Source organism: Pseudophryne corroboree, chromosome 2, assembly GCF_028390025.1.
Source record: "Pseudophryne corroboree isolate aPseCor3 chromosome 2, aPseCor3.hap2, whole genome shotgun sequence".
In the NCBI taxonomy this organism is placed as follows: Eukaryota; Metazoa; Chordata; class Amphibia; order Anura; family Myobatrachidae; genus Pseudophryne; species Pseudophryne corroboree.
Genome location: NC_086445.1, coordinates 945,142,963 through 945,168,045, shown reverse-complemented (window position 1 = coordinate 945,168,045; position 25,083 = coordinate 945,142,963). Strand labels below are relative to the sequence as shown.

Genomic DNA, 25,083 nt, shown 5'->3' with positions numbered 1-25,083 from the left:
CTCTACAGTGATCGCGCCGAGCAGAAAAAATTGTGGGTCCCGGGGACCCCTCACTTTAAAAAATTGGGGTCCTACTTCACAGTTTCTGGGTCCCATAGCACTGTATGCTTTTGAGCTCCCCTTATCCCTCCCCACATAGCATTAGACCACCCAACATGGTAGATAGCAGTTATGGCAGTATTGGGAGGCAAGTAGGGGGTTAGGTGCAGGTAGTGCTGTAGGCAGTGTTAGGGGTAGGGAGGCATCAGTACCGAGGATTCGATGCTTCCTGCTCCCCGTCAACTTTTAAGATCAGCTTCTCCGTGTCCTTCTTGAAGCCCTACCGCTATAACACGAGGTGTGTGCGTATGCTGGGCACTGTCTGAGTATGGGGTTGGTGCGTATGCTGGGCACTGTCTGAGTATGGGGTTGGTGCGTATGCTGGGCACTGCTTTGGTTTGGGGATTGTTTGTGTGTATGCTGAGCACTGTGTGGGTGTGGCAATTGTATCTATACTGAGCACTGTGTGTGGATATGGGATTTTATGTATGCTGGTCACTGTGTATGGGGGGGGATGTATCCTGGGCACTGTGGGTATTGAGTACCAATATGCTAGGCGCTGTGTGTGTGTGGGGTTGGGGGGGGTTGGGGTGTATTATGAGCACTGTGTGGGCATGTGTTGTGCGTATGATGGCCACTGTGCAGGTGTGTGTGGGTAATAGAGGGTGCTATGAGCATTGTAAGTGTGTATAATGAGTACTGTGTGGGTATAGAGTGATATGAGAGCTATGGGGGGTGTATAATAGACACTGTGCGGTATTGGGGTGTGCATATGATGGTCACTATGGGGGTGTGAATACTTAGCAGTATGGGGGTGTTTATAATGGGCACTGTGTGGGTATGTGGGGTAGAATGGGTGCAGTAGAGGTGGAAGGTGGTAGGATAGGTGCAGTAGTGGTAGCAGGGTGGGTGCAGTAGTGGTAGGAGGTAGGATAGGTGACGTGGTAGCAGGGGGTAGGATAGGTGCAGTAGTGGTGGTATCAGGATGGGTGCAGTAGTGGTAGGGGTTAGGATAGGTGCAGTAGTGGTAGCAAGGGGTAAGATAGGTGCAGTAGTGGTAGCAGGGTGGGTGCAGTAGTGGTAGGAGGTAGGATAGGTGACGTGGTAGCAGGGGGTAGGATAGGTGCAGTAGTGGTGGTATCAGGATGGGTGCAGTAGTGGTAGCAGGATGGGTGCAGTAGTGGTAGGGGGTAGGATAGGTGCAGTAGTGGTAGCAGGGGGTAAGATAGGTGCAGTAGTGGTGGTAGCAGCGGGCAGGATGGGTGCAGTAGTGGTAGGATAGGTGCAGTAGTGGTAGCAGGGGGTAAGATAGGTGCAGCAGTGGTAGTGGGCAGGATGGGTGCAGTAGTGGTAGCAGGGGGTAGGATAGGTGCAGTAGTGGTACCAGGAGGTAAGATAGGTGCAGTAGTGGTGGTAACAGGGGGCAGGATGGGTGCAGTAGTGGTGGTAGCAGGGGGCAGGATGGGTGCAGTAGTGGTAGCAGGGGGTAAGATAGGTGCAGTAGTGGTAGCAGGGGGCAGGATGGGTGCAGTAGTGGTAGCAGGGGGTAAGAGGTGCAGTAGTGGTAGTGGGCAGGATAGGTGTAGTAGTGGTAGCAGGGGGTAAGATAGGTGCAGTAGTGGTAGCAGGGGGCAGGATGGGTGCAGTAGTGGTAGGATAGGTGCAGTAGTGGTAGCAGGGGGTAAGATAGGTGCAGTAGTGGTAGCAGGGGGTAAGATAGGTGCAGTAGTGGTAGCAGGGGGTAAGATAGGTGCAGTAGTGGTAGGATAGGTGCAGTAGTGGTAGCAGGGGGTAAGATAGGTGCAGTAGTGGTAGTGGGCAGGATAGGTGCAGTAGTGGTAGCAGGGGGTAAGATAGGTGCAGTAGTGGTAGCAGGGGGCAGGATGGGTGCAGTAGTGGTAGGATAGGTGCAGTAGTGGTAGCAGGGGGTAAGATAGGTGCAGTAGTGGTAGCAGGGGGTAAGATAGGTGCAGTAGTGGTAGCAGGGGGTAAGATAGGTGCAGTAGTGGTAGGATAGGTGCAGTAGTGGTAGCAGGGGGTAAGATAGGTGCAGTAGTGGTAGCAGGGGGCAGGATGGGTGCAGTAGTGGTAGCAGGGGGTAAGATAGGTGCAGTAGTGGTAGCAGGGGGCAGGATGGGTGCAGTAGTGGTAGGATAGGTGCAGTAGTGGTAGCAGGGGGTAAGATGGGTGCAGTAGTGGTAGCAGGGGGTAAGATAGGTGCAGTAGTGGTAGCAGGGGGCAGGATGGGTGCAGTAGTGGTAGGATAGGTGCAGTAGTGGTAGCAGGGGGTAAGATAGGTGCAGTAGTGGTAGCAGGGGGTAAGATAGGTGCAGTAGTGGTAGCAGGGGGCAGGATGGGTGCAGTAGTGGTAGGATGGGTGCAGTAGTGGTAGCAGGGGGTAAGATAGGTGCAGTAGTGGTACCAGGAGGTAAGATAGGTGCAGTAGTGGTGGTAACAGGGGGCAGGATGGGTGCAGTAGTGGTGGTAGCAGGGGGCAGGATGGGTGCAGTAGTGGTAGCAGGGGGTAAGATAGGTGCAGTAGTGGTAGCAGGGGGCAGGATGGGTGCAGTAGTGGTAGCAGGGGGTAAGATAGGTGCAGTAGTGGTAGTGGGCAGGATAGGTGCAGTAGTGGTAGCAGGGGGTAAGATAGGTGCAGTAGTGGTAGCAGGGGGCAGGATGGGTGCAGTAGTGGTAGGATAGGTGCAGTAGTGGTAGCAGGGGGTAAGATAGGTGCAGTAGTGGTAGCAGGGGGTAAGATAGGTGCAGTAGTGGTAGCAGGGGGTAAGATAGGTGCAGTAGTGGTAGGATAGGTGCAGTAGTGGTAGCAGGGGGTAAGATAGGTGCAGTAGTGGTAGTGGGCAGGATAGGTGCAGTAGTGGTAGCAGGGGGTAAGATAGGTGCAGTAGTGGTAGCAGGGGGCAGGATGGGTGCAGTAGTGGTAGGATAGGTGCAGTAGTGGTAGCAGGGGGTAAGATAGGTGCAGTAGTGGTAGCAGGGGGTAAGATAGGTGCAGTAGTGGTAGCAGGGGGTAAGATAGGTGCAGTAGTGGTAGGATAGGTGCAGTAGTGGTAGCAGGGGGTAAGATAGGTGCAGTAGTGGTAGCAGGGGGCAGGATGGGTGCAGTAGTGGTAGCAGGGGGTAAGATAGGTGCAGTAGTGGTAGCAGGGGGCAGGATGGGTGCAGTAGTGGTAGGATAGGTGCAGTAGTGGTAGCAGGGGGTAAGATAGGTGCAGTAGTGGTAGCAGGGGGTAAGATAGGTGCAGTAGTGGTAGCAGGGGGCAGGATGGGTGCAGTAGTGGTAGGATGGGTGCAGTAGTGGTAGCAGGGGGTAAGATAGGTGCAGTAGTGGTAGCAGGGGGCAGGATGGGTGCAGTAGTGGTAGGATAGGTGCAGTAGTGGTAGCAGGGGGTAAGATAGGTGCAGTAGTGGTAGCAGGGGGCAGGATGTGTGCATTAGTAGTTGGGAGTGGAATGGACGCTGGGGGAATAAGATGCAGAGTAACAGGAAGTGCACCTAGTTTCCCGACTGCACCCTCACAGGTATAATGTGCAGGTATTGGCCATTAAATACATATAGGAAAGGCCCACCCACACGTTCGTGAAACGAAAGATTTAACACCATTCCCCCAGGTCGCATTATTTATCACTCGTGAGTCATGACAGCCACCCGCATGTATGTGAAACTGTAGATTGTCTCGTTGATCCCAGACCCCGCGCTCTCTTCTTGAGCCTGCTCGCAGCGCTCTGACCTCTTGATACTTTGCGGTGTCCACGACCGCACTGAGATGTTCCGCTGGCCCCAGCTCATGTTCTCTGAAGCAGACCCACCAGGCTGTCCGTGGTGAAGGCGCTCCTCTCCGTGTCCTCGGCTCCCTCCTGCATCTAACATGCCCGCCCCATCATCGTGATGTCCCCGCCCGGTTGCCAGCTGCACATTCAATGGGTTGAAGGCAGGGTAGGGAGGAGGGACAGACGTCTGAGGTGGCGCTTGCATTGGGAGACGCTGCCGGCGGCTATTGGCTGGTGAGGCAGGGCTTGGGGATTTCTATTGGATGTAAGGCGACGGTCAGCGAAAAACAGCGCGCCCTGCGGGACCCGCTCACTTTTAAAATCTGAGTCCCTCTCTGCCCGTAGCGCGTAAAAACGCGCCATAGCGCGTATTTTGCGATCACTGCTCTATATCTACCTTTCTTGATAAATAGATACATCTTTATATTTTTCAAACTTGCCTCTACACACACACACACACACACACACACACACACACACACACACACACACACACACACACACACACACTAAATGCACAACTGGTGACATACCCGTATCAGTAGCCTCCCACTACCCTCCCCACGCCATGCTGGTCACACACCGCTCTGCGCTCCCTGGGACAACTTCATTGTGCATGCACGAATCACAGGAAAATGGCCACGGCTGCCACTTTCTGAGTGATATTTGAACTCTGCAGCTGGAGTCGGACTGATGGAGCGGTGAGTATAATCAAATGGGTGCAGTGTGTGGGTCCCCCTGGACCCAGTGTCCCATAAGCACTGTACACCTTGCACCCATTATAGATACACCAGCGCCCCCGCCCCTGCAACAGCACACAATAGGCCCATCATAAATTTCAGCTCCAGGCCCATGAGCACCTTAATCTGGCACTGGTTACAGTAGATTTTATTTTACATCTCTAGCTCTCTACTGCTGCTTGTTTAGTCCAGCTTCGCCTAGCACACTCCGCATAAACACCACTCACTAAAGAAGCAAACAAAAAGGGGCATCCATCAATTCAGTCTACTCCTTCTGGATCTCTTTATCACTTCTACTCCTGCAAATGCTCCATTACTTTGACATCCACAATAGTGTCCTCTCCAGCTTACTATTATTTCCAAGGATTGATCCTTGGCTCACTACTCTGCTTGCACCAACTATATTGGAAAACTGATGCCCACATAGGGACTAAAGTGCCACTTGTTTGTAGATGACTCCCATATTTACCACTCCAGCCCTGTGCTTAACTCCCTTTGTTTTAGCCAAACTACAACCTGTCTTTCAGCCGCCTGATCATGAATGTCTCTACGGATTATGGGGGTTAATCCAACCCGATTGCACGCTGTGCTTCTTCGCAGCCGTGCGATCGGGTTCGGAACTGCACATGCACGGAGGCCGCATTGCGCAGGCACGTCATTGCACGGCGACGGATGTCGCCGGGCAGCGACGCCCCTAACGAAGAAAGTGGTCGCAGCGGCGACCGCAAGAAGATTGACAGGAGGAAAGCGGATATGGGTGTCAACTCACCGTTTTTAGGGCGTGGAGATCCGAATGCAGGCGTGTCCAGGCGTTTGGAGGGCGGATGTCTGACGTCAATTCCGGGACCTGCAACGCTGAAGTGATCGCACAGGGTAAGTAACTCTTACCCAAGTCTACTTCTGCACACATTTTTTTGCATAGCAGGACTGCACAAGCGTTCGCAGCCTTGCTATGCAAAAATCCACTCCCCCATAAGCGGCGTCTAGTTGATCGCATGGGCAGCAAAAAGTTGCTACGTGCGATCAACTCGAAATGACCCCCTATATACCTTCCATCACAATACAAATCTCTGCTTGATATCTCTTCAACAGTCATTGACCTCATCGTACACACTCAGATCATGCTGCACAACATCAACCTTTCCTCACACAGGACTCTGCCTCCTTTTCTCTGGTTTGCTAGAGACAGAACTATAACCCTGTAACCACAGATGCTGCTGTGAGAGTCATCTGTATTTTGTTGTCAGCTGCTGCTTCTGTCTCTCTGTCTTTCCCATAAACTTCAGAATAAAATCAGAAGTATTGAGCCTTGCTTACAGGCAGCTGTATAACACCTGCTCCAGTTATCATTAAAAACTCTCCCAGGCGCCCTTTGAGTTAATCTGATTTCCTGCATATATTTCTCTTACGTCCTAGAGGATGCTGGGGACTCCAAAAGGACCATGGGGTATAGACTGGATCCGCAGGAGCTTGGGCACACTAAAAAGACTTTGACTGGGTGTGAACTGGCTCCTTCCTCTATGCCCCTCCCTCAGACTCCAGTTAGACTTTGTGCCCAGGAGTGACTGGACACGCACTAGGGGAGCTCTACTGAGTTTCTCTGGAAAGACTTTTGTTAGGTTTTTTATTTTCAGGGAGACCTGCTGGCTACAGGCTCCCTGCATCGAGGGACTGAGGGGAGAGAAGTCAGACCTACTTCTGCTTAGTTAAGGGCTCTGCTTCTTAGGCTACTGGACACCATTAGCTCCAGAAGGTTCGATCACTTGGTTCGTCTAGCTGCTTGTTCCAGGAGCCGCGCCATCACCCCCCTCACAGAAGCCAGAAGAAAGAAGCCGGGTGAGTATGAGAAGAACCGAAGACTTCAGTAACGAGGTACAGCGCAGCGGTAGCGCTGCGCTCCATGCTCCCACACACATCACCAACGGCACTCGCAGGGCGCTAGGGGGGAGTGCCCTGGGCAGCAGTTACTGGGGTCTGTGGACTGGCAGAACAGGTTATACGGTGCCCGGGCACTGTATAGATCACCCCCGCCAGTATAAAAATGTAAAATTGAGCGGGCTACAGCGCGCCGGGAAGGGGCGGGGCTTAGCCGCACATTGCTCACCAGCGCCATTTTCTCTCCTCTGCAGTGCTGCAGAGACGCTGGCCCGGACCTCCAGGCTCTCGCAAGTTACAAGGGGGCAAAAACCGGGGGGGGGGGGGGGGGGCACATAAAATTGGTGCTTTTATCATATTGTTGACAGCGCTAGTCACATATACTATATCTATTAGTATATGGGCGCTGGGGTGTGAGCTGGCATACTCCCTCTGTGTTTCTTTCTACAGGCTTCCCTGTGGGTCTGTCCCCTTGTTTTTGGCCAAGTGTGAGTGCGGGTGTGTCGGTACTCCGTGTCGACATGTCTGAGGCTGGGTGTTCCTCCCCGGAGGAAGTTATTGGGGGCGCTGAGAGGGATTTGGGTATGACTCTGTCGGCACAGCCGACTGCTGATCGGGTGACTATGCTGAGTACACTGAATGCAAATGTGGCTTTATTATCTAAAAGACTGGATAAATCTGATTCGCAGACACAAACATGGAGAAAATCCATGGAGGAGGCTTTGTCTCAGGTACAGACTACCTCGGGGTCACAAAAGCGTTCTTTTACCCAGATGGCAGATACAGGTACCGACACGGACTTTGATTCTGATGTCGATTTCAATGAGGCATCTTTACATCCAAAGGTTGTGAAGAGTATTCAGTACATGATTATAGCCATCAAAGATGTTTTACATATATCTGAGGAACCTGCCGTTCCTGACACAAGAGTTTGTTTGTTTAAAGGGAAAAGGCCTGAGGTAAAATTTTCCCCATCTCATGAAATGAATGCACTTTGTGAAAAGGCTTGGGAGTCGCCTGACAAAAGTTGGCAGATTCCCAAGATAATTTTGATGGCATATCTTTTCCCCCCTGACGACCGGTACAAATGGGAGTCGTCTCCCAATGTGGACAAGGCTCTATCCAGTTTGTCCAAGAAGGTGGCGCTTCCGTCTCCGGACACGGCTGCTCTCAAGGACCCAGCGGATCGTAAACTGGAGACGATATTGAAGTCTGTCGAAGTCGGAAAATATTACAAACCCGCACTACACATACAGACACCATTCAGAGTGGCTTCTGTGCGGTTGCGTATTAGCCGTGCGTGCGCAAACCCGGACGCTGCATACATTGGCTCGTGAAGCCCTGCGTATTAGCGTGGGGTATGGGTAAATACGGTGACATACGCAATCGCATAGAAAGGCCCCCAAAGCCATGTTCCATATTCTATCCTTATAGTACAGACTATGTAATCTTCAAAGGCAAGTTACTGTTCACACACAAGCTAATCAAACCACACATACACATTCTTCTAAAACAATGTCTTGAATATATCAAGACATGTCTTGTTTACGCAAAAGTTTGTGATCATGAAACAGGCACCCTGATCTGTGAGGAAAGTAAATATCTCTAGTTATCCTTATTGTTTCAGAGTGTATACTGAAGACAACCAAAACCAGACTGTCATTGTTTAATAGAAACCAGGACAATAGGAGACAAATATACTATACAAAGAACACAAGCCTTGCTGATACAAATCACTAACAGCTGACAACTTATATTTATAGATCAGAGGTATAACATTTATAGTCAAAACTCTTGGAATTATATATAATATTTGTGTGTATCTTGAGAATGGTTGGTCATTTCATGTGTAGGATCATGTTGCTTGGAGATAACATAACAAAGTAACCTAATGAACATGGAAATATCTGTCACACATTACATATTTCCCAAACTTAGTACACACATTACACACAGTCTCCCCTTTCTCCTCATGCAACTTTTACTTATTTACAAGGCACAACAAGGGAATTATACACCTTTACAGTATGCGAGGGGACAGTAACTGATCAGAGCATCATGCATGGTATCTACGTGTTCGGAAAATTATGAGTAATAATCCGGTGTTGGTTTGGAGAAGATCGCATGTCGTTGCGAATAGTTATTCGCAAAGGCAGATTAAAGGTATATTTGTGTTCATTATGTACTTGGTATGCGGTGGGAATCCAGAGCTGACCAGCTGTACACACCCCTGTGTACGCTAACTCGGGACAGAGTACGAAGGTAAAAGGATTTATTGCAGCGGCTTCAGTTACAGTGTGCAATAGGGGTTAGTGGCTGCTTTCCAAGAAGTATATCGAACTTCTCAAGTCTATTTTCTTTAATACTGGTGCATTGCTCAGACCTGCTGTGGCGTCGGTATGGGTGAGTAGTGCTATTGCTAAGTGGGCTGATAATTTGGCTTCTGATATGGATACCCTTGATAAGGATAACATTCTTTTGACTCTTGGTTATATCAAGGACGCTGCATATTACCTAAAGGATGCGGCGAGGGATGTTGGCTTCTTGGGATCAAGAGCCAATGCCATGGCGGTCTCGGCCAGGAGGGTGCTGTGGATTCATCAATGGAATGCTGATGCCGACTCCAAGAAGAATATGGACGCTCCGCCTTTTAAAGGTAGTGTCTTGTTTGGTGACGGCCTGGCTGACCTGGTGTCTACCGCTACTGCGGGTAAGTAATCTTTTCTTCCTTATGTTCCCACACAACAGAAAAAGGCACCCCATCAGCAGATGCAGTCCTTTCGGCCTAATAAATACAAAAGAGGTAAGGGCTCGTCCTTCCTCGCCTCAAAGGGTAGAGGAAGGGGAAAGAAGTCGCCTGCAGTGTCAGGCACCCAGGACCAAAAGTCCTCCCCCACCTCTACCAAGTCCACCGCATGACGCTGGGGCTCCCCTGCGGGAGTCCGTACCGGTGGGGGGCCGTCTCCAATTCTTCAGTCAGGTCTGGGTTCAATCGGCCCTGGATGCTTGGGTCTTAGACATAGTGTCCCAAGGGTACAGACTGGAGTTTCAGGAGATGCGTCCCCGCCGATTTTTCGTGTCGGCTTTGCCAGTTTCTCTTCCTGAAAGAGAAGTGGTAAAGGCCTCGATACAAAAGTTGTGTCAACAGAGGGTCGTTGTGCCGGTTCCCCCGTCCCAACGGGGGGAAGGCTTCTATTCAAGCCTCTTTGTTGTGCCGAAGCCGGATGGTTCGGTCAGACCGATTCTGAACCTAAAATCCCTCAATCCATACTTGAAAATTTTCAAGTTCAAGATGGAGTCTCTTTGAGCTGTGATCTCCAGTCTCGAAGGGGGGGATTTTATGGCGTCAGTCGACATAAAGAATGCTTACTTGCACGTCCCGATATACCCTCCTCATCAAGCCTTCCTGAGGTTTGCGGTACAGGACGGTCATTACCAATTTCAGGCGTTGCCGTTTGGCCTCTCCACGGCCCCGAGGGTTTTCACTAAGGTAATGGCGGAAATGATGGTTCTCCTTCGCAAGCAAGGGGTCACAATTATCCCGTACTTGGACGATCTCCTGATAAAGGCGAGGTCCAAGGAACAGTTGTTAAGAAATGTGGATCGCTCCCTGACGGTTCTGCGACATCACGGTTGGAGTCTAAATTTGCCAAAGTCTCATTTAATCCCGTCCACTCGACTGCCCTTCCTGGGCATAATCCTAGACACGGAGATACAGAGAGTGTTTCTTCCGGAGGACAAAACTCTGGAAATCCAGACCATGGTCAGGGAGCTTCTGAGGCCGACAAGTCTGTCGATTCATCAATGCACTCGGGTGCTAGGGAAGATGGTTGCGGCTTACGAAGCCATTCCGTTTGGCAGGTTTCATGCCCGGGTGTTTCAGTGGGATCTGCTGAACAAATGGTCCGGGTCTCACCTGCACATGCACCGGAAAATAAGTCTCTCTTCCAGGGCCAGGATCTCTCTCCTGTGGTGGCTGCAAGGTTCTCACCTCCTAGAGGGACGCCGATTCGGAATCCAGGACTGGGTCCTGCTGACAACAGATTCAAGTCTCCGAGGCTGGGGCGCGGTCAAGCAAGGAAGAAATTTCCAGGGAAAGTGGTCAAGCCAGGAAACTTGTCTCCACATAAATGTTCTCGAGTTAAGAGCCATTTACAACGGTCTGCTGCAAGCGAAGAACCTTCTTCAGGGTCTCCCTGTCCTGATCCAGTCGGACAACATGACAGCGGTGGCGTACGTAAACCGCCAAGGCGGAACAAACAGCAGGGCGGCAATGGCGGAGGCCACAAGAATCTTTCGCTGGGCGGAACAGCACGTGAGAGCTCTGTCAGCAGTCTTCCTCCCGGGCGTGGACAACTGGGAAGCTGACTTCCTCAGCAGACACGATCTCCATCCGGGAGAGTGGGCTCTTCATCAAGAGGTATTTGCAGAAGTGACAAGGCGTTGGGGAATTCCTCAAATAGACATGATGGCGTCGCGCCTCAACAAGAAGCTTCCGGGGTATTGTTCCAGGTCAAGGGACCCCCAAGCCGGCGCAGTGGACGCCCTGGTAACTCCATGGGTGTTTTGGTCGGTGTATATGTTCCCTCCGCTTCCTTTCATTCCAAAGGTGCTGAGGATTGTACGACTAACAGGGGTTCAGGCAATACTCGTTCCGGATTGGCCACGGAGGGCTTGGTATCCGGATCTTCAGGAATTGCTTGTAGAAGATCCTTGACCGCTTCCTCTAAGAGAGGACCTGTTACTGCAGGGGCCCTGCGTGTTTCCGGACTTACCGCCGCTGCGTTTGACGGCGTGGAAGTTGAACGCCAAATCCTAGCTCGGAAGAGTATTCCTGGGGAGGTCATTTCCACTCTCCTTAAAGCTAGGAAGGAGGTTACGGCAAAACATCACCGTATTTGGAGGAAGTATGTGTCCTGGTGTGAAACCAAGGCAGCTCCTGCGGTGGAGTTTCATTTGGGTAGTATCCTCCATTTTTTGCAGGCAGGCGTAGATGCAGGCCTGAAATTGGGTTCCATCAAAGTGCAGATTTCGGCTTTATCTATTTTCTTTCAAAAAGAATTGGCTGTCCTTCCTGAGGTTCAGACTTTCGTGAAGGGAGTGCCGCATATACATGCTCCATTTGTGGCACCGTGGGATCTTGAAGTGGTGTTACAGTTTCTTAGGTCTCACTGGTTTGAACCGTTGCGTAAGGTTGAGTTAAAGTTTCTCTCTTGGAAAGTGGTCATGCTTTTGGCTCTGGCATCTGCTAGACGAGTGTCAGAGTTGGCGGCTTTGTCTCACAAGAGCCCATATTTGATCTTTCATTCTGATAGAGCGGAATTGAGGACTCGTCAACAATTTCTGCCGAAGGTGGTTTCTTCGTTTCACATAAACCAACTAGGGAGGCTAATCAATCCCGGGATCGGCAGGATCCCGGGATTTGGGCCCAAAAATGCCGGGCTTTGAATCCCGGGATTGAAGCATCCAATCCCGGGATTCACGGGATTATACTGCGCATGCGCGGCGGCGGGAGGGTGGTTGTGTAAGTAATAGTACTTACTAATATTAGGCGGGGGGCAGCCATGAACAAATTGAACGCGGCGGCATTTCAATTGTAGCGCCGGCCGCCAGCCAATCAGAGCTGGCGGACCGGCAGCCAATCAGGGAAGGGGCAGCCAATCAGGAGCGACTGCTGCTGCCGCTTCCCTGATTGGCTGCCAGTCCGCCAGCTCTGGTTGGCTGGCGGCCGGCGCTTCATTTGAAATGCCGTCGCGTTCAGTGTGTTAATGGTTGCCGCCCGTCTAATAGTAAGTACTATTACATACACCCACCCTCTCTCCCTCCGTGCAGTCAGTGCTCCCTATACAGCTTTCCTCCCTCCCGCGCCGCTACCAACCCTCCCTGCCGCGACCTACACCCTCCCTCCTGAGTCCTGCACCGCTACCTACACTCTTCCTTCCTCCCGCACCGCTACCTACACCCTCCCTACCTCCCGCACCGCTACTTACACCCTCCCTCAAGCGCTGCTCCCTACAACTTTCTCTGATCCCTACTGCAATCCCGGGATTGACCGTTTTTCAATCCCGAATCCCGGGATTGAAAAAACGGCCCGGGATTGGCCTCCCTAAAACCAACCTATTGTGGTACCAGTGGCTACGGATGCTGCGGCGGTTCCAAAATCTCTGGATGTTGTCAGAGCCTTGAAGATTTATGTCACCAGAACTGCTCTTACTAGAAAAACAGAGGCTCTATTTGTCCAGTATGCTTCCAACAAGATTGGAAATCCTGCTTCTAAGCAGACTATTGCACGCTGGATTTGTAATACGATTCAGCAAGCTCATTCTTCGGCTGGGCTTCCGTTGCCGTAGTCTGTTAAGGCCCATTCTACCAGGAAGGTGGGCTCATCTTGGGCGGCTGCCCGAGGGGTCTCGGCACTTCAATTTAGCCGAGCAGCTACTTGGTCGGGTTCAAACACCTTTGCTAAGTTCTACAAGTTTGATACCCTGGCTGATGAGGACCTCATGTTTGCTCAATCAGTGCTGCAGAGTTGTCCGCACTCTCCCGCCCGTTCTGGAGCTTTGGTATAGACCCCATGGTCCGTTTGGAGTCCCCAGCATCCTCTAGGACGTAAGAGAAAAAAGGATTTTAATTCCTACCGGTAAATCCTTTTCTCCTAGTCCGTAGAAGATGCTGGGCACCCATCCCAGTGTGGACTGTTCCTGCAGTTGTAGTGTTACTGGTTATTTTCTGGTTACACGTGGGTTGTGTATTGGTTATATTCAGCTAGTTGCTGTTCTTAGTTCATACTGTTATCTGGTTTCCTGCTACTCCGGTTGTACGGTATGTTTGTGGTGTGTGCTGGTATGTGTCTCGCCCTTAATTTAACAAAAATCCTTTCCTCGAAATGTCCGTCTCTCCTGGGCACAGTTCCTATAACTGAGGTCTGGGGGAGGGGCATAGAGGGAGGAGCCAGTTCACACTCAGTCAAAGTCTTTTTAGTGTGCCCAAGCTCCTGCGGATCCCGTCTATACCCCATGGTCCTTTTGGAGTCCCCAGCATCCTCTACGGATTAGGAGAAAAGGATTTACTGGTCGGTATTGAAATCCTATTTTTCCCCTCTCATAGCCTCATGCCGTGCAAGAAGTCTCCTGCGGGCTGCCCAGCTGTAAGGTGAGTACCAGATAGTGGTGGAGGATAATAATATAATCTGCAGATATCCAATGTTTCCTACCTTGCCATGTGAGCAGCAGTGGGGGAGAAGGTGGTGGGCACTGGCACTTCATATCGTCCTATTGTTCTGTTCACCTTGTTGTTTTTTAACCTATATGTTTGCCTCTCGTTGTACATCAGGGGTGCACTTAGCCTGTCAAAAACCAGTATTGCTATTTAATTGTTTACTACTGTTATGAAAGATACATCAATAACAGTCATTTAATTTGTCTTCTCTAGGTAGAAAAGGAAGACCAATCCCACCTTGATTCGCTTGACTGTAAACTGCTTGGAGAACAATTTTGCACTTGGTTTTATTCTCTCCTGAACTCCCAGAACCCATCCCTTGGGCAAGAGAGAGGCGACTGGGGGCCCCAGCACTTCTGGGAGAACGCAATACTTAGATTTTCGTACAGAACGAGAGAGCAAGCAATGGAGGAACACAGCGGCTCTCAGATGACAAGTTTACGTCTGCTTTCTCTAACTCGAGATGAGAGGCTGATATTTAACCCCAACCTCGACAGCAAAGGATTAAAATGTGTCACTTCTTCTCATGGGCTTGTGGTGGTGGCTGTTGCTGGTACAATTCACAGGGGCAACGCTTGTCTGGGAATATTTGAACAAATCTTTGGATTAATTCGCTGTCCGATTGGTAATAATTGGAAGATCAAGCATGTGGATCTCAAGATCTTAGCACAGACTGCATTGGGCTGTGAAGAGTCTCAACGTTTGCCTTCTATTAGTTACAACACTGGGGAATTGGAGGTCTATTATAAATCTGATCGCTGAACTTATTGCACTTCAGTGTGAGTTCACTTGCTGGCGATATGGAGTGTGCTTTGTGATACCAGGAAGTGTGAGGTTATTGAACTGGTTCAGATAAGTGGTTTCACTTCAGATTGAACATAAAACCTCTCCGCCAGCCGTACAGCACAGACAGATGTGTGAAATCAAAGTTGTTTTTTGTTTGTTTTTTAAATTCTGTAATATAGATATAATTGAACGTTGTAGTTCATTTAAATTTTTTTTTTTTTAAAAAGTAAAGTTTCACTTTTGGTTAATATAATTTATATCGCTTGCTAAGTGCTCTTATTAATTCCAATAAACATAAATGTTCACTAGAAGCAGCGACACATAGCTCACTGCTAAATGGTGAGATTAGTGTAAATTGAAGCCAGTGCTAATAAAACAGTTCTGCAAACAGACCTACAGATGGAGCCATGATCATCTTGGCTTCTCTGCTGCGCCTAGGCACACCATGGTTTATTAGCATAAGCCCTTCATCTATTGTTCTCAGATACAATACAGAGAGAACAATACATCAGGGGATTAAGTCATTACAGCAGGGGGTTAAATCCGACTGCCCTTGCTCAGTTAATCCTATTCTAGGTCACAGAGAGAAGTTTGCCAGTATCAACCAATCAGATTCTGTCATTTGTATGATGGGTTGCCAGGGGCAATCCCACCTTTTGCACGATTTTATGCATGACCGGCTCAATTACATGTTCTCTATTTAAGTTGCTGCCGGGCAAATCACTCAGGGGATGAATTCAGGGGGATCCGGTCTGAAGATCGACAGTGTCTAGGTCGACAATGTTTAGGTCGACCACTATAGGTCGACAGTCGCTAGGTCTACATGGATGGAAGGTCGACAGGGTTTCTAGGTCGACATGTGCTAGGTCGACAGGTCTAAAGGTCGACATGAGTTGTTCACATTTTTTTTTTTTCTTTTTTTTGAATTTTTTCATACTTAACGATCCACGTGGACTACGATTGGAACGGTAAAGTGTGCCGAGCGAAGCGAGCCATGCGAGGGGACGCGGTGCACTAATTTGGGATCCCGGTCACACTACGAAGAAAACGACACCAAAAAAAAAAAATCCTCATGTCGACCTTTAGACCTGTCGACCTAGCACATGTCGACCTAGAAACCCTGTCGACCTTCCATCCATGTCGACCTAGTGACTGTCGACCTATAGTGGTCGACCTAAACATTGTCGACCTAGACACTGTCGATTTGATGAACCACACCCGAATTCAGGGTGCACACTAGAGGGTAAGGCAGTGGACTGTATAGCTCAATAAATATATTGAAATAAAACTGCTTGAGTTATTATTGCTAAATAATTTTGGTGTCACTTTTTTTTTTATTTATTTTTTTTATATGTGAAATCAAGGAACAGCCTAGCATGTCATTAAGAAAAAATGGGTAACAAAAAAAAGTTTGATATGATATTTGCGTTACACAGTTAAACTACAGAAATTATGGCTATTGGATTTACTGGATCTAAGTAAGAGGTAAAAAATAGACTTTTAGCATGAAAGTGTACCCAAGTTCAGTCCTCTTTACCCACAATTTTATATCCTGTGAATTTAAAAAAATTGGAAATAAAATCTCACTGTCAAAGAATTTGCGTTTGAGGAATACTAAGTAGACCACACTAGTTATGTCCAAAATAATGTTATACATTCTCTCTAACGCTTAGTAGTCTCAGTAATGGGTCCTATATATCTACGAGCCAATTCACTTTGTGCCTGACTCCAATCCAGAGAACATTGTTGATTGGTGATCAACCAAAATATTGTATGTTTAAAATTCCCGGCTCAACGATTACAATCATTTTTGTGTTTGAATCTGTGTATACCGTAGAGGATTTCCAACATGTTGGATTTCACGATTCCCCACCCAGGACCGTCAGAACGGGGGATACTACTTGTTATGTTTGTGGGTTTTTTCCAGAAGTTCAGTCCATTTACTCAGAGAACATGCACAGAAATATTTATTTTGTTATTTTGTTTAGAAGTTATTTTGTCAAGTTTTCTTTACATGTGTGCAGACTGCATTGATATGCTGTATCCTACAGAGACCAAAATTACTTATTTTTATTGGGAATTCACTTATACCAGAACCGTTTTGTCTGATCAGTGTTTCTCTATGGGCTGAACTCTCAAACTATTACAGAAACCTTCCAGGAGAATAGGCTGTTGTTGATCCTTCTCCACCTAATGTAATGATAATCATCCACCACTAGGTGGACACAGTAGACTAGTTTATATAAAATGTGAATCCCAGTGATAAGTATTAGTTGTCCAGCTATATAAGCTGAGCGCAGACTTGCTGCATTCCTGCTGCTCAGGCTTTACATGTGATATGGCCATTTGCTGCTCAGACCATGCTGTTGATGGCTGTATTGCAGACATACTGTATGCTGATAGCGTTTTCTCTCAACCACATAAACCAAATGCTCCTAATTATTAGGAACCCTGCTGGTCCCAAAAAACAAATGAGAGCTTGGTTATATAAAAAGGTAAACAAATTTAATATACAGTCCTGAAGCAAATGCAGGTAGCAAACGTACAGGATAAAAACATAAAAACAGCTTGTCTGACCACTTTGGGAAGTTCAAGGCTAAGCCGCAAGTTCCTGGGACAGGAACTTGCTGCTCAGCCCTGAACTTCCCAGAGTGGACAGATAAGCTGTTTTTATGTTTTTATCCTGTACATTTGCTTCAGGACTGTATATTAAATTTGTTTACCTTTTTATATAACCATGCTCTCGTTTGTTTTGAGCATTTGGTTTATACAGTATACGCTATGTTCCTCTCTTGTCTTTTTTAATTTACATGCTTTAAAATAACATCAGAACTGAAGACGTGTATAGAGATAAGTTGTTCTCTTAAATATTTCGCTTTCTTCACGTCTCGCATGGCGAATTATCACATATAAATTACTTTACGTTAAACACCAGTAGGCGCTCCTTTGCACTCCTTTTTCTAAATTTTTACCCCACTATTGGGCAGGAGCTGCCACCCACTGATAGATGGGGGGTGTTGAATGATTTTAGGTAGATTCATTCTACGTATTTATTTACTCGTGTGTCTTTATTAGGACTGTCCCAGGCGCTATTCTTCATTTTCTACATATATATATATATATATATATATATATATATATATATATATATATATATATATATATATATATATATATATGATATCCCCATGATGAAGTCATACTGCTGACGAAACGCGTTGGGACTGCTGTACCTGAGACCTCCTTATGGACAGATAAGCTTTTTTAACTCAGATTTCCTGTACGTTTGCATTTTTACCAATATTGGATGTTTATGGAAAACAGGATGTACCTGATTGTACATACAGATTGATAAGCTCGAATCTTGTTATCTTCTGTACGCTTGCATTTTTACTATTTTATACCTTCTATGTTATATGTTGTATTAAAATTTTGTGAAAAACCCCAATAATCCCTGCTGGTGGATTTTTACCATTGAGGATTTGCTTATCCTTAGGAGGTTTTTTAGATACAACTACTTCTATTTTGTATGGTGAAATATGCTTTAAAACTGTACGCGCTATGATATTTCTGTTTTATTTCTTTTTACATATGTGCACTGGTCATGAGACCAAAGAAAGTGTATATACCAGATAAGTGATGTCCATACATTATCACTTGATTCACTTCATATCAATTCTTTAAAGAAACACTAAATAGGCGCCCTTATCTTCACTAGTTAGATAGATATATATATATATATATATATATATATCTATCTATCTATCTATATCATTTATTTATTTATTTTTAAGGTACTTCGAAACTGTTATCAAATAAATTGTCACTCAGTCAGAGCACACTAATATAAAGGTAATCTACACCAGGCCTGGCCAACCTGTGGCTCTCCGGTTGTTGCAACACTACACATCCCAGCATGCTCTTCCACAGTTTTAGCATTCCCTATTGGCATTACTGTGGTAAAGCGTGCTCGGAATTGTAGTTTCACAACAGCTGGAGAGCCACAGGTTGGCCAGGCCTGATCTACACAGTTCCTATAACTTATGACACCATTGGTCGCTGATGCCCTAATCCACTGTTCTATATACATTTACCAATATGCCCGAGTGTGGTCCTCTACATTTTAATAGAACCATTATTGGTCATTGCATTACTTTAGGGAAATACTATGATGACATTGCCTACAAAATTGCAGTGTGTGGTCTGCAAAGTACCCAAAGGTGTAGTTCTAGGTTTGTAGTCTTACCTTTGCTATGTAACCATTGTTGATGAGCCTGTTGGTGACGGATAACCCGCAGTGCCTGCAGGGGTCACATACATGTTGTTGGTTATCAGTAAGTCACTGTTCTTCATTCCAGCAGAAGGGCCAGATCATCTTCTAATGTTGCATAGTAATTGTTTGTACAGCCATCTGAGCCTGGACTTTAAGTTGGGTAAGTACAGCTATGATCACTCTATGGGTGAGATTCAAATGATATATCCCGCCCAATTTCCTTTCTAAAATGATCTCCGTTATCGCGCATATTGCGCCCATAGTAATCAGGTTTACTGTGTAAAGGGTTGGGTGCCTCACTACTCCGGGGGTAGCGAGCTGAAATAATGATACAACGTCCCTGAGGGCAGAAACAGAACGAGTGTGGAAAGGGGTGAAAGGAATTGAATCTCCCCCCTGTAGGTCCACTGTGCATTTAGCATGTGCAGGTGTTCCATGTGTGAAGCGGGGTGGGTTAGGTCATTAAGATAATCGCCAATAATATCATCTGTTGCAGGCCTGGCCAACATGTGGCTCGCCAACTCTTGTGAACCTAGAAGTACCAGCGTGCCCTGTCACAGTTTTGCTATTAGGGGATGCTAAAACTGGTAGGGCATGCTGGGATGTGTTGTTTCACAACAGCTGGAGAGCCACAGGTTGGCCATGCCTGGTTTGAGGGCTGTATGGTGTTCCCATCGGGTGTAGTATGGTATGCCGGCGGCCGGGCTCCCGACGGCCAGCATACCGGCGCCGGAATCCCAGCCACCGGTATACCGACAGCTGGGCAAGCGCAAATGAGCCTCTTGCGGCCTCGCCACACTGCGAGCACGGTGGCGTGCTATTTATTCTCCCTCCAGGGGGTCGTGGACCTCCAAGAGGGAGAAAAGCTATCGGTATGCCGGATGTCGGGATTCCGGAGCCGGTATACTGTGCGCCGCGATCCCAACAGCCGGCAAACTGAAGACCACCCGTTCCCATCAGCAAAGGAGCTATAGAGACAGGCATAAGTGGGGAAAAAAAGGTTTGCCATTTCCAAAGGGTTATTTCACCTCTTACCCTGGGGATTCTGCATGGACTTTTCTGCCTGATGCACTCTTAGCTTGCGAGCCAGCAGTGTGCAGGCACAGTTCTCCACAACGTCATTTACAGATTTTTTTTTGTCTCCGTTTATTAATAGCCGCTTGCATCCACGTTGAAAATGGGTATGGTTCATTTAGGTCTTCCAGTGTCTATGTTGACATGCACAAGGTCGACTTGATGAAAATGTCGACACAAGCAAAAGGTTGACATGGGAATGGTTGACGCAGAATAAGTTCTACATTTTATTTATTTTTTCGGGTGTTAATTCTTAACTCTTAGCAAATGAACTCCCAATTAGCGTATCGCATACCCTAGCATGGCGAGCTAACTTCGAACAGATACCGTTCCCAGTCGTACTCCACGTGAAAGGTAAATTATGAAAAAGTTGTAAAATTGAATTTCTGCTGCAGCATACACTGGGCTCCACAAGGATTAACATTGGGATGTAGAGTAGGATCTTGATCCGAGGCACCAACAGGCTCAAAGCTTTAGACTGTTCCCAAGATGCACAGCGTCGCCTCCTCTATAACCCCGCCTCCATGCCAGTGAGCTCAGTTTGTAGTTGGTGCCTGCAGTAGCAGGTCACTTAACAGGGGGCTGCCTCAGGGAGCCTATTCTTAGCTTTAAATTTGACAGAAAAGAAGAAGAATCTACAAGGGCTGCAGCAGGCTATGTCTAATAGACATCTCTGCTGCAGCTCCATCACCCCCAGCGGCGCTGTATACTCCTGCGCCGTGGTTGCCGGGTCACTGCAGCGGAGGCGCCGGCTTCTTCCCTCTTCAGGTGAGTCACACACACGCCGCCGTCTCCCGGATCGCGGGGCCGCTGTCAAGGGGGAGGTAAGGGGCTTCTGTGCCGGACTTTGTAGGAGGCGGGCCGCGCGCGCGCTGGCATGGACACTGATTACTGAGCTGATGTTCCACTATACTTTATGGGCACAGGTCAGGGGTGACGTTGTACCATCCCCCCCCCCCCCCCCCGTTTTCTTTACTGCCCGCACGCCCGTTGGGGAGCAGGTCGGACCTGAGGCCCCTCCCCCCAGCCCGCCATTTATGCAATGTTCCCGCCCTGGAGCTGCTTCCTTCTCCCTCACTCCCGGTCAGCAGCCATTACAGATAGAGCCTTGCTGTTCCTGGGATTGCTGGGGCAAATCCTCCTCTGTGGAACCGCCTAACTGCCAGTGCTGTGCTTCCTACAGGACACTAGAGTATTCTACCTGTCACTGGGACTGTGTTGGTTAAGAGAGTGCATACATTCAGGTTTGTGTGGTACAAACACCCTGTGATATACATCCAGTGCTTACTGTGTTTGTTATATCTATTGTTATCACATATAGTCATACTGAGTATTACTTTGTATTGCTAGTCCAGTGCAGTTTATGGTACATCATTTCTGCATGGTACGTTTGTGACTATATATGTGTGTGTGCATGTAGCTGCTGCGTGGTTGCCTCACTGCAGGGTATTTCACTCAGCGTGCTATTCCTATATTGCTATACCTGTGGGGGCCAAGTGTTTCTGGTTTTCTCTGATGATAATATAGGATTGTTTCACAAGATATACTACTGGGGTATTTTTTACTTGTGAATTATAGTCACCGTATGTTCTATTCCTATTGAACTCTCGGTCTGTGCCATCTTAGGCTGTTTCTCTGAGAGTTCTTACTAGTTATAGTGATGCTACAATTTGTACCAGGTTGCCCTTTACTGTGCGCATAGTTATGTCTGCTACACATGGCAATGACGTTGGGGCCTCTCCCACACTGCATGGTAGTGAGGCCACTGACGGAATGGAGGATAATTTAGCAGGTGAGAGTTCAGGTTCAGGGGGTTCCTTGCCCCCCAGTGGGTCGGTAGCACTTGGGGCATCACAAGAACCACCTTGGGCTACATTTTCCACATTGTTAAACACGCTTGTGACTAAATTGACGCCCCCTGTGGGACCACCTGTGCCACTACCACAGTTTATGGTCCCCGCTGTAAACCCGCCATGGGCGGATCAGCTTTCCACTCAATTACAGCATTTGAACCGATCCATGTCTAAATCTAAGGGTCACTCTCGCCCCCATAAGACTAAGTCGTCTTCTAAAAGGGCCAATACCTCCTCCCAATCTGCGGCCTTAACTGACATGTCTTCTGAGGAGGACGGTGCATATACTGACCCCTCAGACACTGACGCTGATGTTTCAGATGGGGAGGGGAAATCATCCGTGGATGTCTCGAATTTGATTGAGGCGATACGGCTCATTCTTTAAGTGGCTGATGATTCTGAGCCTAAGACTGTCTCCAAGAAACCTGATAGGTTTAAGCGTAAGAAGGTGGTTAAGCAGGTTTCACCCTACTCTAAACACCTGCTTGACATATGTAAGGAATCCTGGGAAAATCCGGGGGCAAAGTTTACACCGAATAAGAGACTGTTGGCTCGCTATCCTCTCTCTGTGGAGGTGTGTAAAAATTAGGAAACTCCTCCGCCTGTAGATTCTCATGTGGCACGCATGGTTGTTTCCTCTGCTCTGCCAGTAACTACCGTCACCTCTCTGAAGGAACCGATGGATCGTCGTGTGGAGAGCTGTTTAAAAGCGAATTATACCTTTTCCGGAGCTGTGCAAAGGCCAACTATTGCAGCGACTTGGGCTGCTGAAACTGTTGAGGCGTGGGCTCAGGAACTCGAGGCGTAACTGCCTTCTGATGCATCTGAGCATGCTTAACAATGTGTCTCATATATTTTCACGGCTTCTCTGTACGTAAAGGAGACGGCCTCCGATGCCGGGGTGCTCGCGCCCAAGGCTGCTACTGCGTCCGTTTTGGCCAGACGTATCCTTTGGTTGAGATCCTGGTCGGTGGATTTAAATTCCAAGAAGACCCTGGAGGTGCTTTCTTTCAAGGGAGACATTCTCTTTGGAGAAGACCTCAATAAGATTGTGGCTGACCTGGCTACTGCTAAAACAGCCTACCTACCTAGTACGGCTCCTTCCGCACAGAAGGCTAAAAGTACTTTCCCTCGGCCCTTTCGTACTCCAGGTAAAACAAAAGGTCAGGCGTACCCTAAGCACACCCGTACTTCCAGGCCTGCCAAGCCCAGACCGAAGCGTGCTTGAGCCGCCCGTCAGCCAGCTTCAAAAACTGATAAGCCGGCCGCATGACGGGGCGGGCCTCCCTCTGGGGGATCCCAGGGTGGGGGGCCGACTACTAGGTTTTACCCAGGAATGGTTGAAGACCACTTCTGATACCCGGGTGAGGGAAGTCGTTGCTCGAGGTTACGCCATACCCTTCAAGAATCATCCCCCTCATTGATTTAGCCTAACAGATGTGCCTCTGGATCCGGCAAAAGCAAACACGCTGCACTCGGTGGTACATTGCCTCCTGTCCACAGGAGTGGTGGTACAGGTGCCTCTGACTCAGAGGGGCAAGGGGTTCTATTCACCGCTGTTTCTAGTCCCGAAACCGAACGGGTCCTCACTGCCCATTCTCAATCTGAAGTTCTTGAACAAGCATGTGCGAATTTCCAAGTTCTGTATGGAAACGCTGTGCTCTATTGTTCTGGCCATGGAGCCTGGGGACTATAGTCTCCTTGGACATACAGTATGCCTACCTACATATTCCTATTGCAGTATCTCATCAGCTGTACCTGCGGTTTGAAGTGGGCAACCTTCATTACCAATTTTGGGCGATATCCTTTGGTTTGACAACGGCTCCGCGAGTTTTCACCAAAGTTATGGCGGTCATGACGGCTACACTACGCCATCAAGGGGTCAGGATACTACCATACCTAGACAATTTGCTGATCCTGGCGAGTTCCCCAGAACTTCTCCTTTGTCATCTCGATTTGACAATCCAGTGCATGAAAGCCCATGGATGGCTGATCAACTGGAAGAAATCCTCCCTGGTTCCGGCTCGGAGCATGGTACACCTGGGAACGTTATTGGACACCCACAACCAGCGGTTGTTCTTGTCTCAGGAGAAAGTCCTGAAACTTCAGGACAAGATCCGATGCTTCCTATCCCGTCCGCAAGTGTCGATTCATTCGGCGATGCAAGTGCTAGGTCTCATGGTGTCTGCTTTCGACATGGTGGAGTATGCTCAATTCCATTCTCGCCCTCTGCAGAAGTTGATTCTATCCAAGTGGGACGGCCTGCCTCACCGGAACAGATCTCACATGATCTCCCTATCTCCGGAGGTCCGCCTGCCACTGAGCTGGTGGCTACAGGACCAGCGATTGAGTAGGGGTCGTCCCTTCTGGATATCCAACTGGGTCCTGCTAATGACGGATGCCAGTCTGAGAGGTTGGGGCGCGGTGTTGGAACTACACTCTCTTCAGGGTCGGTGGACCAAGGAGGAGTCACTACTCCCGATAAACATTCTGGAACTGCGGTGGCATACATCAATCATCAGGACGGCACTCGAAGCCACATGGCAATGAGGGAAGTATCAAGGATTCTTCAGTGGACAGAATGCCATCAGCCAGCCATATCAGCAGTGTTCATTCCGGGCGTTCTGAACTGGGAGGCGGACTATCTCAGTCGTCAGGATGTGCACGCCAGAGAATGGAGCATACATCCGGAAGTGTTTAAACTTCTCGTGGACAAGTGGGGTCTCCCAGATGTGGACCTGTTGGCGTCTCGACACAATCACAAGGTTCTGGTCTTCGGAGCAAGGACAAGGGATCCTCAAGCAGCGTTCGTAAATGCTCTGTCAATCCCATGGAACTTTCGGCTGCCGTATGTGTTCCTTCCAGTGTCCCTCATGCCCAGAGTAATACGGAAGTTCAAGCAAGAAGGAGGAAACCTCCTACTAGTCGCTCCAGCGTGGCCCAGGTGGCACTGGTTCTCCGATCTACAGGGCCTCTCGTTGGATCGTTCCCTTCTACTTCCGCAATGACCAGACCTCCTCGTTCAGGGCCCTTGTGTTTACCAGGATTTGGCCCATCTGGCTTTGACGGCATGGCTGAGGCTTCCGTCCTGAGGGCCAATGGTTTTTCTGAGGCGGTCGTTCAAACTATGTTGAAGGCCCGTAAGCCGGCTTCTGCTCGGATATACCATAGGGTCTGAAATGCTTACTTTACTTGGTGTGCGTCTCACAATCATGACTTTTTCAAGGTTAGTACAGCCAAACTATTGGCCTTTCTACAACAAGTCCTGGACTTTGGCCTGCGTCTGGCCTCCCTCAAGGTTCACATCTCTGCCTTGTCGGTTTGGTTTCAGAGAAAGATTGTGTTGCGGATTCAGCCTCCTTATGTGCCACCTGTGGCCCCTTGGGATCTGTTGGTGGTTTTGGAGGCCTTATAAGAGTCTCCGTTTGAGCCTCTTA

The 25,083-nt window shown here is 48.5% G+C and overlaps 1 protein-coding gene across 2 annotated transcripts in view; it reads left to right on the top strand.

Moving 5' to 3' along the window:
* C2H3orf38 (chromosome 2 C3orf38 homolog) overlaps positions 1-16,937 on the top strand; it is a 29,085-nt gene extending 12,148 nt beyond the window's left edge. Inside the window, exons 3-4 of one of the 2 annotated variants that reach the window (XM_063956299.1) lie at positions 13,550-13,594; positions 13,874-16,937. In XM_063956299.1, coding sequence (XP_063812369.1) covers positions 13,550-13,594; positions 13,874-14,422 — 594 coding nt within the window. In that variant the 3' untranslated portion in view covers positions 14,423-16,937. The remainder of the gene's footprint in view (positions 1-13,549; positions 13,595-13,873) is intronic. The other variant, XM_063956300.1, reaches the window with a different exon arrangement.
* The last annotated feature ends 8,146 nt before the right edge of the window (positions 16,938-25,083 follow it).